This window comes from Bicyclus anynana, chromosome 9 (genome assembly GCF_947172395.1).
Source record: "Bicyclus anynana chromosome 9, ilBicAnyn1.1, whole genome shotgun sequence".
NCBI classification, from domain to species: Eukaryota; Metazoa; Arthropoda; class Insecta; order Lepidoptera; family Nymphalidae; genus Bicyclus; species Bicyclus anynana.
Window position 1 is genome coordinate 7630849 of NC_069091.1, and position 15075 is coordinate 7645923.

General features: G+C 36.0%; 2 protein-coding genes across 2 annotated transcripts in view; one reads left to right on the forward strand and one right to left on the reverse strand.

Annotated features, from left to right (window-relative positions):
• Positions 1-684: 684 nt before the first annotated feature.
• LOC112044957 (protein sly1 homolog) lies at positions 685-12005 on the reverse strand. Its single transcript, XM_024080978.2, has 11 exons — positions 11809-12005; positions 10895-11054; positions 8792-9093; positions 8176-8265; positions 6936-7185; positions 6043-6201; positions 5179-5354; positions 4129-4399; positions 3314-3449; positions 1805-2017; positions 685-855 (listed from the first exon to the last, which is right to left on the reverse strand). The coding sequence occupies exons 1-11, from the start codon at positions 11852-11854 to the stop codon at positions 745-747; spliced, it is 1914 nt and encodes a 637-aa protein (XP_023936746.2). The 5' UTR covers positions 11855-12005; the 3' UTR covers positions 685-744.
• Positions 12006-14726: 2721 nt separating this feature from the next.
• LOC112044967 (chitin deacetylase 1) overlaps positions 14727-15075 on the forward strand; it is a 34462-nt gene continuing 34113 nt past the window's right edge. Inside the window, exon 1 of the mRNA XM_024080989.2 lies at positions 14727-14886. Within this exon, the coding sequence (XP_023936757.1) occupies positions 14787-14886 (100 nt within the window). The 5' untranslated portion in view covers positions 14727-14786. The remainder of the gene's footprint in view (positions 14887-15075) is intronic.

Consider the following 15075-nt stretch of genomic DNA (forward strand, 5'->3'; position numbering starts at 1 on the left):
ACTTACTTAGGGTAGGGGTAGGCTTGAGTAGGGTATGGTAGGGTAGATGTAGGGTAGGGGTAGGGTAGGGTAAGAGTAGGGGAGGCGTATGGTGGTATTAGAATAGGATAGGGGTAGCGAATGAGTCAAAGCGAAGCTTGACAGGGTCCGCTACTAAATAATAATTAGCATACTAGTGAACCTGCCATCCTCCCAAAAACGCCAAGTTTATGAGGATGGAGGAGGATTTTGTAACTAAATAACAACTGTAACACTTTTTTTGTACAATAAATATTTTATTCTTAGAATTTTATTATAAATTTCATTTCGGATTTTTTTTCTAAATTTTCAAATCGGAAGTAGTGGTACTCTCAGAGACTAGGGCAAATAGATAAAAAATTGGTCAATTACATAATTTACACAATTTTTCTTTCAACTGTCTGTCACTAAGAATTATGTTAGAAATTTCTGTTCAAAATTCCTCTTTGAGAGTGAATGATCGAGTCACTATTTTTTACCTATACAGAACAGGACATCACTATGACAATAAATATGGTATCATTATTTTACAAAGTGACATAGCATCTGTCAGAAAATTCACACGATTATTGATTATACTATAGGTCTGTGCTTTCAAGGCTGTTGGCAGGCGTTCAAATTATAAATGTCAGGAAACCCAGGATTGTGTTAAATCAAACATTAATGTTTAGTCTATATAGTATTTATATTATTATTTCACATATATTTTCTAAGAACCAGGAATGTTTATTGCATTTCCTCTCCCAATAGAGACAGTTGTTTCAGGAACTGGCCCGCGTGCGGCAACGTGGTGGCGCCATAGATGATCTTCCTCGCTATGCCACTCGTTGCTTGTTGCTGAAAATAATGAGATCATGTAGTGTTGGCATACAAGTCGTCTCTATCTTTCTTTGTCTGACACCATACGACTAACAGAGAGGAAGAGACTGATTTGAGATCAGTGTGTTTGATACTGCAGAAAGATTTTTAACCGTTGACATAACAGTCGTCTCTTTGTCTAGAGACTATACAACTAACAGAGACGTTAAGAGACTAATTGGAAATCAGTGTAGTTTGATTAAAAAATATTTTTGCAGTATACTGCATAAAATTCGTCTCTTATGTTTCTTTGTTTATACACTATACGACTAACAGAGAGGGAAAGACTGATTTGAGAAATCTAGAGACGAGAAACTATTTAGATATTAGTGTAATTACACTGAAACAGGTTTTTTAATCATTGGCATAGAAATTTGTCTATATCTTTATTTATCTTACACTACGACTAACAGATGCAGAGAGACGGATTCAAGAGTTACGTAGTCAATGACTTTACATTTTACTGTACATTGAAGATATTTTGAAAATTTTTCTTGGGGGAAAATTTTTCTTTTTCTTTTATCATTATATAATCGATACTGAAGCTAAAAATATATTTTTTAGATTTTTTGTCTGTCTGCCTGTCCGTGTTTTTTTGTTATTCGGGCACCACGCTGAAACTACTGAATGGATTCAAATGAAACTTGGCACGGTTTAAGACCATAATACGGAGAAGGTTATAGGATATTTTTATTGCGAAAATAAAATGAGTGAAATAGGGGTTGAAAGTTTGTATGGAAAGTACTTCATTTTAAGAGTAACAGTTTTAAAAATTTGTTTATAAATCATAAAAAAAATACGAAATATAATGTAATTCAAAAAATTTTAAAACTCAACCCCTAAAGTGGCGAAATAGGGCTTAAAAGTTTACATTGATTTCCACGCGGACGAAGTCGCGGGCGTCCGGTAGTCTTTAGTAAGTGCATACCTTGGCGAAGTCCATCAGGTTGTGGTACTCGATGTAGCTGCCGCCGCCCACGAGGAACACCACGGCGTCGCTGGGCGGCGGGTGCTTGGGCGCGCGCGCCCGCACGCTCGCGTCCGTGCGCGCCGCGCGCGGGTCCAGCCACGCCAGCTCGCACTCGCCGCCCGACTCCGCGCCGCTCAGCGCCGCCTCCACGCAGCGGCTCACCGGCAGCTTCTGCAATCATCATCATTGTCAACCCATATACTGCTGAGCTCGAATGACCAATAGTTCATCCTCAGACCAATTATAGAAGGACCTGTATGGCACTTATAGTCACGAACAAAATTATGAATGTTATTTAAACGGGTACATACCACGATAAAACGACGAGATTTTTATTGAAATATCGACAATAAAAATCTCGTCGTTTTATCGTGGTATGTACCCGTTTAAATAACATTCATAATGAACAACCACGAAATAAGTTTAAAAACGAACAAAATTGTCTGTCATTTTCTGAGGAAAACGAGTTTTTTTTACACAATTCAATTACACAAAAAGGTATTTTTACAGAGTTCTTTAACCGACGAACACGATTACAACTATTTAACATCGATTCTATAGAGACAGTTTTTATCATCGCATTAGATCGTTGATCATATACTTTGACAGAAAAGTAACGACTAGTGAGGCAGGTCCTATACAATAATTGGTCTGAGAGTCCACCACACTGGCCCTATGCGGATTGGCAGACTTCTGACTCGCAGAGAACTAAGAAAATTCTTTGGTATGCGGGTTTCCTTCACCGTTTGAGACACGTGATATTGCACACAACTGAAAAGTTGGAGGTGCATGCCCCGGACCGGATTCGAACCCACACCCTCCGGAATCGGAGGCAGAGGTCATATCCACTCGGCTATCACGGCTTCTGTAGTAACACCCCTGGTCCTATATCTTCAGCGTTATAGGTTCAAATGGCTAACAATCAATATCAAGCAAGCAAGCTATCAATCCGCGATATTGATTGTTAGTCGTATCATTGATAAAAATGTAATGTTGCCGTGTTTTTATTTCATGAAATTCCTCATTACAGAACCTGCGTTTAAAACCAAAGTGTCCTAGTCCTGTCATATTCTCAAACAAGGCCAAAATTAAAACAGCCCTGTCTAAAAAGATGTTATTCTCGATGTGTTACAACGTATACGGGTACCCCGGACTGCAAGGGCTTTTAAGTATAAAAAAAAAAACAGTGGTGAAAACACTGCTAAGGAGATATTCGGGATTTGCCGTTCGTATATTGGGCCCACTTAACTTTGATACAGGGCCTCCAAGGCAAAAGGCTACGCTACTGCAATGTATAAAGTCCTTAAATTTGAAAAAAAAAACTGGCAGGCGCCTAGTGAAATACACTTAATTTAAAGTACCTATGCTTATGCGGAATATTTGCAGAGTGAAAGAAACTGAATGACAAACCTTAGAGGTTATATACCTAATGTGTAACCAAGAGAGATACAATTGGAAGTTACTTACATGCTTCTTAACCACTAAGTTCTTAACTCCTTCCATCACAAACGACGACCCTTGAGAGACCAATTTCGAAAACATGGAAACTGTTTTGGTACCGCCACCTTCATATTGACCTTGGCTCGACATTTTCGTAAAACTCCTGTGAAAATCGAAATAATCAGTTATGTTATTTACAAACTACAGGTTAATTTAAATACAATGTTCTGGGAAGCTTAAAGATTCATACTTTTACAGGCCATTTAAATAATAATTTCTGGTCGGAATGAGAAATTATTAAGTGCATGAAACAGTTAAAATATGCATAGATCATCATGACTGACAGCGTTTTGGCTCGTATTATCAAAAAAATATTTAAAAATTTATTAGTTATTTATTCATGTCTCAAATAAATATAATTTGTTTTGTTTAAATCTAGTAGAACAGTAATGAAAATTTCAGACCCTTTAAAAAAAGTACGTAAGTTTTTTGAGTTTGAGAGATTTAAAAATGATGGATGCTACTAAAGCATCATTTTTAAGCGAAATAAAAAAAAAATTAGCCTTTAGGCTGTGATTTTATCGAAAAAGACAGATTGGACTAAAGTGTCAACTAGCCTATTGCGCCGCCGCGCGCACTCTAACTCTATCAAACATTTTTTTTTTATTCTTTACAAGTTAGCCCTTGACTACTATCTCACCTGATGGTGAGTAATGATGCAGTCTAAGATGGAAGCGGGCTAACTTGTTAGGAGGAGGATGAAAATCCACACCCCTTTCGGTTTCTACATGGCATCGTACCGTGTGTAATGTAAAATTATGTAAAATACTGAAGTTACTCACTTCCACCGTTTCATGTACACCAGCGGCTTTATGTCACAGTCAGCAGCCACTAAAGCTGACTCGAACTTCTTGTACTCTTCGTCTGGAAGCTGCGACGTGCACAGGTAGTAGATGATGAAGAGTCGCATCTTGTCCTCGGCGGTGCCAGCGCTGGTGTCGGAGATCAGGTCCATCACTGCCTTGCTCTCCACGCCGCTGCTTTTGCTCATAATCTTTTCTTCCAATTCAAAGAACGAGTCCAGTCGCCTTGATTTGATTGCATTGAGGATGGCTAAACACGAGGAGAAAGTTGAAGCTTTTTACGCAATCATTATTACCCATATTCGGCTCACTGCTGAATTCGAGTCTCCACTTGGAATGAGAGCGGTTAGGTCACCACGCTGGCTCAATGCGGATTGTCAGACTTCACACACGCAAAGAATTAAGAACATTCTCTGGTATGCAGGTTTCCTCACGATGTTTTTCCTTCACCGTTTGAGACACGTGATATTTAATTTTTTAAAATGCACACAACTCAAAATTTGGAGGTGGGCACTGGGCTATCACGGCTATTGTTTTTTACGCAAATTAGTCCAAATTGAGTAACCTTAAAGTGTGCCTGAGTACAGCTGATCCTTTTGGACAAGTTCGCGAGGACGAGTAACTGTAAGAAACGGGAGTTACTACGTGGACGGGACAGCGAGGTTGACAATGATAATGACGATATTTGATCAAGTGTATTTGTGTATAAAATTGACAAAACTCAAGTTGTAACGATAAAAGCTTAAAGCAGCAGTAAAAAGAAATCTTACTAGAAAGAGTAGATCGAATCTGCCCCTAACAGCTGATGTCAACTTCGCATCTCGCAACTTCAGTCCCGTCGTGACCACGATCCATGCAACTGGGTCGAAATATCGACATTAAAAATCTCGTCGTTTTATCGTGGTATGTACCCGTTTAAATAATATTCATAATGAACAACCACGAAATAAGTTTATAATCAAAAGAAATCTTCCCTGTCTACTTCCTACAGTAGCTAACATAAAAAAGTTGAATAGGCATGTGTCTTACCCGTAGCAATAGTGGTGTGCATGTCAATGAGACGTTTCTTCTCCATGAGTTGTGGCAACGAATTGACCGCGCTCGTTAGCCTCTGTGTATTGTCACTGACCAAGCTCAGAGCGAGGTCGCTATCCGCGTCCAAGCCCATTGAACTTTTCAGTTTCTTCACTTCGGCTTCTGAACTCCTGTGGACATAAATCTCTTTGAGGCAACCTACAGAACAGAATCCTAACTTGCACGGTGAACACATAACGGCACAGAGATGCAAGCAGCAATACACATGAATTAGTGAATATATGAAGGACTAGCGGACGCCCGCGAATTCGTCCGCATTTTTCACTAATCCCTCGGGAACCATGGATTTTTCCGGAATAAAAAGTAGCTCATTTGTTAATCCTATAATCTATATCTTTTTTAAATTTCAGGTGATTTAGTTTAGTAGTCGCGGCGTGAAAGAGTAACAAACATTCATACCATCAAAATCATAAGTTTTTTGCAAATCTCGGAAAACCAAAGATTTTTTCGGGACAAAGAGTAGCCTATGGATTGCCGAGAACGTATTTTTTAATTATTACTTAACTAAACGAAAGGATTTCATTGCTGTGAATTGCCATAACTATAACCTTAAAACAGCTCATCGACTCTCAATTTATGCCATCAAAACATGCCAATGTGTTGCCATTAATCCCACTATAGATTTTACAGAAAGGAAGTCAGGGAGGGAAGTCAGAGAAATAATAATTTTAAGTAACATATAAAAGTAATTGAACAAACAATGTAAAACTTATAAGTGATAATCAAACATTAAGCGTCGTTACAAATCTAAGTTTATAAATCTAGCGAAACGGGAAGTTATTTTCCATGGTTTGTTACCTGTATTTATCCAAATCTTCCTGTATAGCCTCTGCAACAGTGGGGAAAGGACTCCCTTTGTGCTCTGACCACAACGGATCCTTGGAGTCCAAATCACATGTTCTAGTTTTGGTTTTCTGGCCTGGTATCGCTGGTCCAGTACTTTCCGGTACCACTGCTCTAAGAATGTAAGTTTGTCAGAAACAAATAAATAAAAACTCAAGTATCATAATTTTGAAAGAAAAAATAAAAAAAAAGTGTGTGTCAGTTCCGACGCACGAATAGAGTTTACTCTTTCAGATCGACGAACGGAGCATGGAATCGCACGAATGGAGTTTACTGTCTAAATAGGTAGGCCCCGCAGCATACACTATGTACGTCTTAATACGCCTGAAAAGCGAAAGGTGCGCAACCGAGCAGCAGGCCGCGCGCAGGTGCGCGCCCGCCAACAGCGTGCACATGTACACACATTTTTTTCATACCGGGGGCTATATATGTATAAAAAATCAATACTTAAGGAGTAAACTCCAAAAAAAAAAATAAACGTGTATGTACAACAGTAAATAATTTTTGTCTATTTGTTTGTGCCAATTTATAAACTGATGGATTGATTATTGCGTGGTTTCGGCAGGTAGCTTGACTTAGGCTTGTTTACTATATGCATTAAAAAAAAGATGTATGCAAGATTTCATCATCATCAGCATTATTAACAGCCGATGGACGTCTACTGCTGGACATAGGCCTCTTGCATGGACTTCCAAACAAGGATAGGAAGGATGTCGTTGGTCCACCTAGTGGGGAGTCGACCAACACTGCGCTTTCCGTTGCGGGATCGCCATTCCAGCAAGGACCCCAAAGTCCATCGGCTCCTCAAACTATGTGCAAGAATTCAGTAGTTCAAAATATTAACAAACCTATTTAGTGATAAGTCCAATACATCGTGCGCTAAAGCCTGATAGGTCCAAGTGTGATGCAGCGGTGTTGCCATGTCAATATTTCGGTCCAGTAGTATCAACATAGGGCGAGTGAAACTGAAAGTGCCCGTTTGTCCATGGAACAAATTGTTTCGCGCGTCCCAAAGATTTTCCCGCAATTTTTTGTCCAACTTTTTCGCAACCATTTCCGCTGCGTTGCCTTTACTACATCTTATAATGGGAACGTTACCTGAAAAGATTTTTGATCTATTTATAAACTAATGGAAAAAATTAAAGGATAAAACAAGTCAATTTTCGGCGATTATTCAAAACTTAATCTTTCTATTTTTTGGATCTAAAAAAATTCAAGTAATATATATCGCGCGTATCTTAAAACATATTTTGGATTTGAAAAAATCTTTGAAATTTTCGACATATTTTTAAACTACTTGGTAACGTAACGCGTTACAGCGGCTTGCGCTCTCACGAGTTTCAATATTAAATAGGTTTACGTAGGTAGACGTTAATCTGTTTTATAAACTAGTGGAATAAATTTAAAAATAAATAAATCTAAATTTTCGGCCATTTTTCAAAATTCAATGTTTCTATTTTGTGGATTTTAAATAAATCCAAGTATCGCGCAATTTTGAATATTATGGACTTGAAAAATCTCCGATAATTTAGACAATTTTTTCGGTTCTTTAATTTTCGTCACTAGTTAATATAAATAATTTGAAAGTATTTTGTGTTTTAATAACGTTAGCAAGTGCCATTGACAAATCTAATGGTTCAATTATTTTCATGTGTATATCTAATGAATAGCGAATTGATTAAGTTACGATAGGACCAGGGTATAGAGGCTCTTTTTTCAAAAAGGCAATGTAACAGGGGTCTTTTAATAGTAATGAAAGTATTATCTTATTCCTATGCAATTCCTATTGAAGATTACTGATCACTAAGTTAAGAACATTAACAAATTATCTATTCATAACTATTACATGAACCAATTAATTGATGATTACTGTGAAGCGAGCATTAACAGATTATCTAATGAGCAGTATGAAGCAAACATTTGCAGATTAAGTGATGAACTACAATTATATGAAGATAAAATTAGCAGCAGATAATTTGATGATTGCTTTAAAAAGTAAATTAAATTTAATCTAAAATGAGTGCTATTTTCATCAATAATTTATGAGTTCAATAGTTTTATGTTTATTTGGTACATGGTAGTACTTACCAAGTGTAACAAATACTGAAAATAAACTCTCAACTATTTCATCCATGATTGCTTCCATTTCTGTATCCTTGGTATCTCCTTTATTAATTGCTAAAAATATAAAAGTAACTTATATTTTCAAGTATTAATTATATATATATATTTTTAAATGAAACTTTTATATAAAATTAAAATATGTTATAATTAAAAAAGATTAAGTAGTATTATTAGAATTTTATGTTATAACAGAGTCAACAGGGAAAGTACTATTGCCATGTCTGAAAGGCATGGTTACCAGTTTAATTACTTTATATTAACCCCTCTCATTCTAAAAGGAGACTCGAGCTCAGCGGTGAGCTGAATATGGGTTGATAACGAACAAATCATGTGTCTCTGGCACACCCTGTGAAGTGTTGGTCTGTTTGCAATGGTTTTCCACCTATCACAATGTAGGCTATTTGCTTGGTAGAATCCTCCGATGACAAGTCAGAACACAATGGGTCTTTAGTCAGTTGAAGTCTTACATAACCTTCCTTCTTGTCTTCCCATGGTGAGACATGGTATCCAGGAGGATTACCCCACATAAAAAAAAGGTCCACCAACATACCATAAAAAAAGAAAACATTTAGTTCCTTACCATAATATGATAGTGAATCTGACTGCTGGTGTTTCATTATAAATAAATCATCTTCCAAACATATAAAATTTAAATATTGATCAAATATTTTGTGAATACTCATTACAGAGTTAGACTGTATAGAAGATGCAGCCAAGTCTTCCAACTTCTGCCGAGTTATAGGTGATATGAAATTCAAGTGGTATTGGTCGTAGAGTCCATTGTCAAGGTCTTGGCATATCCTGCCCAAGTTCTCTTCTGTGGGTGTACAAAAATACACTGCAGGAACTTCTGGTATGGAATCTCTGTCTGAGTGTAGTTGCCTGCAAATACAAGTGACATGAAAGAATTAGGTTTTTTTTTTAAACTTGCAAAGGGTTTATTACAAACATATTAATGGAGGTTAAGAATAACTAAGAATGAAAAGTTATTTGGTTTCTCCTGGCTAAAATTTTTTTTTCTAGATTTCTCAATCAATCTTCAATCATGTTTATTTGCCTAGATATTGGGGTGTTTGAAGATGAGGGGTTGTATAGTCATGTTTTCTGGGAATGGGAAGTCAGTTTGTCTTTTAGTATAGTGGTTAGAATCACAGGCAAGAGATTGACAGGTACTTTTAGTGTATCTGATGAACAATCTTGATTTGTCATCACAATGCATCCATACTAAAAAGGACTCCTAGAGATTCTAACATGGGACCAGTGAAGAGAAATATAGACAACATTTTGTCCAATGACATCGGAGTTGTTCCAGTCCCATCTCTTTCTCACCAACTCAATGAAAGAGATAGCGGTATAACTAGTTGTGATGCCATTGGTTGAATTTTATCTATTTCTTTTCATGAGATTATCTCATTCTTTGCATGATAGCGCCACAGGAATAGATTGAGTATAGGTATACAAATGAATTATTTTTTTTTTGATATAAGAGATTTAGTGTTTTAAGCATTTTATCATCAATGCACCCATAACTGAGGGAAAAATGCTGGTAGAAAGGTTTGGCTAGGACTAGCTACCAGAAAAAGGTATGCATATAACCAATTTTATACATAACACCAAAATCAAAATCAAAATCAAAAAAATCATTTATTTCAAGTAGGCTCGGTTTACAAGCACTTTTGACACGTCAGTTGACTATTTGTAAAGATTCTACCACCGGTTCGGAAGGCAGGTCCTGCTGAGAAGATACCGTCAAGAAACTCAACCGTTGCTCTTTTGAAAAAGTCATACAGTATTATAATTTACAATTGATAACAATTACTGTTTACATTTCTTATAGTTTTACTTCCTGTGTGAAGGTGGAAGCTGATCCAACGGCCTCCAAGCATCTTTATCATTAAGGAACTCATCAATGTTGTAGTACCCTCGACTAAGTAAGGGTACTACAACATTGATGAGTTCCTTAATGATAAAGATGCTTGGAGGCCGTTGGATCAGCTTCCACCTATTTACCATGTAGTAAATATACATATTAAGTTTCCTCCATCCTAAACTGCATTGTCACATACTATCAGGTTAGATCTCAGTAAACAATTAACCTGTCATCAAATAAACATAAACATAGATAGTCATACCAAACATAAAGTACTACAGAATGAGTCTTCGCATTGCACTTTCTAAATACTTTCTCTTCTGGTTATTAGATATTAGTGATTGTGTAATGAATTACACTTCACTTCTATCATATATTTGAACAGTCTATGATGACTCTACTTACTTACTTAATACATTATATAAAAATTACTGTCATTTTATTAATAAAACATGAATACTCTAATTTACATTAACATACATTTTATATTGCAGTTTCAGAGCACACCTTTTATGGAGAATCATTAAGATGAACTTTCAATTTCTTAAGGTGAATGATCTGGAATGGTTAACAACATAAAGTCTCAATAGAAACACTTGGTGTGTAGTTTGTCTGTGGCACATAACCACACATGGTTAAGTAAAACAAACATTAAATGGACACAAGATTCCTGTTCAGATTTCTACAAACCAGTCTCATAAAACCTGCATCCAGTAGTTAACTCTGTGCAACCTAGTCAACATTCCAGCACCTTAGAAACCCCATATGATAACTATGTACATACAGCAATAGTAAAATATATTTTTGACTTACACATGCAAAGTGACACCTAATTCCCTAAGTTCCTTTATGGATATAAGCGGAGAAATGATGTCTTGACCCACTCTGTCATATATTAGAACTTTCCATGATGGCTCGTTAGCTACTGCTTTTGTTAATGTTTGGTTCAGATTGAGCATCTGTTTCAAAGCATCTGTAATTGTAAAAAAAGCAAAGGTAAAATACAGCAGTTATCCAACAAAATTAACTGATTATGCAGCATACACTATGGAAGATCTCTAAATAAATTAAACACTGACTGTTTGAAGCATCCGAAATGTAAAGGCATACTCATTTGACATTTGAAGATAGGATGCACCGAATGACCTCAGACTTCTAATGAGAATCGACATGATAATGACACTCATAATACATTTGTTTAAAGTCCTAGGACTCATAGCAGATTTGCTATACAAGAAAAAAAAATATACAGTCTTTAATCATGGTTCTATTGGTCACAGCATGATGTTATATTTCCAATAGCTTTCCTTCATAATTGGACTATCCTATTATTTCTTTCATAAATGGACTATTATTTATATTATACTAAAATAATTACAAGCAGACTAAAACACATAGTTAGACCTGTCGTCTGTCATATGATACATACATATGATAGTGAATATAATAGTAGGATTGATTTTCTATTAGTATTTCAGGACGAAAATAGAAAACACTGCATTAATTAATAATTAATTAATTTATTTCGCAAAACAAAAATGTTGGACTGCTAGGACTAATTTGTATGAGACACAACAAGTAAACAGTTCATAGTTTACGTTCGTGTTGTTACATTGAATAGGCCAGCTACAAAATAAAGCCAGTAATAAAAGTAGTAAAAGTAAGTAATAAAAGTATAGTGCTGAAATATTATCAAAACAACAATTTATATTGATATTTTCACTTACTGAGTTGGCGATCACGTAGAGTCGTCATCGTGTCAATACGCGCCATCGAACATTAAACTATGATAATTTTAATTTAATTACATGCAGGTTTTTCCAATGTTTTCTTTTTTCACACATTTACCTAATAACAGACTTTAAAATTGCTGCTTGCGGCTAAAATTAATAATCATCACCTCCATTTATAAAATGTCAAATTGAACTGACAATTGGCATGACATTGCGACTGTCACCTTGGGCCACGTCGATTTTGACAAATAATTTAACAGTGTTTCGGATACTCTTACGATATGTTATCAAGTTATCAACTGGTTTTCCTTTTTCCTTAACTGTAACAAAAGCATAGCAACATTTACATTAAGCGTCTTGGGTAAGTCATTATTCCACCAATGACCAATTCCACATAGCTTTTCAGGAGAGCACAGATTTTTAAGATACTACGAGAGGAGAGTAATATAATAGCAAAATGAACTTTATATAATTAAAAAATATATTATCTATTTCTAATCAGTTGTGCAATGACTAGCGATTTATATTTTTTTGTTGTTGGTAAACAGAAATTTGTTCCTTAGTAAACTCACTGCACTTCATCAAGTATGGCTGAACTGAAGGTTTATATTTTTTTTAGCAAATCCTCCTCCTGAAGTCATATTTCCTCACTTAAGAGGGTCGTGATCATTCTGGAGCTCATGGCGTTCGTTGGATGGGATTGTAATAATGAGATGATGGCTTAACGAGTGTCTTTCAATCATTAAAAATTTTCACTGTTCAACGTAGGAATCGAACCCAGGATCCGAAGCAACTCTTCTTAACTACTAGTGGAAGGATTCAATTAATCGTAGCAAATAATATAAAAAATTAAAAAAATAAAATAAAAAAATGTTTGTTTTGATTTAGTTTGAAATAAAAAAAAACATTATTTGAAATTTTTTTCTGTCTGTCCGTTCGTGCTAAGGTCCGAATCTAACGGTTCCAAAGGTTTTCAAAATCACAGGGGTTTAAAAGTATCCGAATAAAAAAAAAATCCCAATTGGGGTCAATTTAGGATTTTATATTTTCAAAAGTGGTGGTCGATGACGTGGCGTTCCGGTTATGATGTAGTCAGTGCCGGATTAAAGTGACTTTATGTCCTAGCCAATCTTCCCCTGTAAATAGATAAGTGAACAAATAGGTAGGTAGAATATGCTGTATCATCAATTTAAAAGTCGTGGTTTTTGAAATTGTCTTTAACTTTCGTGAGCTAGGTCTTTTTTCTCGATCCTATCTGATGCCCCTCTAGACGGAAAGCCCTGAGCATAAATAGCTTATAGGCTAATCCAAGACTGGATGCCACATATTAATGTAATAATAATCAGAGGTATTAAAGGTAAGTAGAATAGCACTTTTAAATGTTAGACTATGTCGTCACTTGAAATCCAGATGAGATCTTATAGGGGTGAGATAGCAAATAGTAATCATAACAGATAACAGTCATTGCAATGAAAATTTTAATAGGTCGTCGTTGTCGTCGTCGTCATCAACCCATATTCGGCTTAGTGCTGAGCTCGAGTCTCCTCTCAGAATGCCAATAGGCCAGAATTGGGTTAGGCGGATTGGCAGACTTCACACACGCATAGAATTAAGAAAATTATCTGGTATGAAGGTTTCCTCATGATGTTTTCCTTCACCGTTTGAGAGACGTGATAAAGAATTTCTTAAAATGCACACAACTAAAAAGTCGGAGGTGTAAGCTCCGGACCGGATTCGAACCCACACCCTCCGGAATCAGAGGCAGAGGTTATATCCACTGGGCTATCACGGCTCTATTACCTATTTTAATAGGTACTGTCATTGAATTAAAATGCAAGAATAGTTAATAATGATAGTTCACAATTTTTGTTTTGTCTTAAAAGATTCCAATTCTTTGCCTCCGTTTCCAAATTATATTTTTATTTTATAGCGAAGTATGGCTTTTTAGTAGAAAGAAATATTAGATAATATAGGTACCTATAGCAAACATTTTATTAACTTGCCTAAGTCTAAATTGATTGTTACTTATTGATAAGGTCAATCCATTTCCTGGTTGACTAGCTTCCGGTCTGCAACGTCACTTACCATCAAGAGCGTTCTCAATCCTATAGCTTGTTATATTCACAGAACACTAATACTCCTAACGGAGATTATATTATACCTGAGAATGTCAGAAGACGCTGTTTCTTGAGATTGTGTTGCCTTAGAAGCGTTGACTGTAGTTAAGTGCTCGTAAGGATCGTAAAGGACGATTTTTTGGGTTTCTTTTTCTGCAAATGCTGGCGTTCGGGTAAGGGGTACCTACAGTTGCAAGCCTCAACTTATAGTTTTAGTGTTTAATAGATCAATAATTAATGAATGAAAATTGAGTTGATTAAGTGATTAATAGCCACATAAATCTGTTTTGGAGGACCTGGGGTGGATTTAGTAGCTGTATCCTTAGGGTTTGGGCAAACATTGGCAAACATAATAAAGTAAAAATAAATTGTTGCTTGTTTCATATATGACGTGAAGAATATACCTAGTTAACTAGGCACTACCTATAAAATAATGAATAGGTAGATACTTAGATAAAAAGAAGGTGTCTGTCACATTCAGATAATAGATTAGCCCACTGTGTCTCTTAATATACTTGCTCAAAGCTGTTTGCCCTTGCTTTGTTTTTATACAATGCTAACGTACAAAAAATCTTACCTAATAACTACGTACACCGACTACTTACAAAAAATGTCTGTTATGCTAGTTTGCGTAACTCCATTATTAAAATTGCATGTATATCTAATGATCTAGAGGTACCTGCTAAGTTATACTTTGAATTAATTAATGATTCCAAGTAATGTTTATGGTATGCTCGTTAGATCAGATGGTTTAGAAGGAGAAAGCCGTGCAGACGAGACGGTAGACAGGAGTTCGAGTGGTGGTAGCGAGGCACTTCGAAGTCACTTGGTGGTATCGATGGCAGTGCGCGCGCGATGGTGAAAGGTGCTATGTCGTTTTGTAGTGTGAATAGTGCGTGGAACACCATGACTTCATATATGCGTATAATTTTTATATGTGCCATAATTGTGAATGGTTAGTTGAAAGTTTTGTGTATTCTATTATATTTCTAATTTTTATTTTTATTTACTGTGTACTTTTTTACCGGATATGAGTTGAGTGCTGTTAATTGGTTAACTCGTAATGTAATTATTATGCAAGTGATTTAACGTAGCTAATATTTACACGATTCTTTTAACCGCACTCGGTTAACGCAACCGGTGA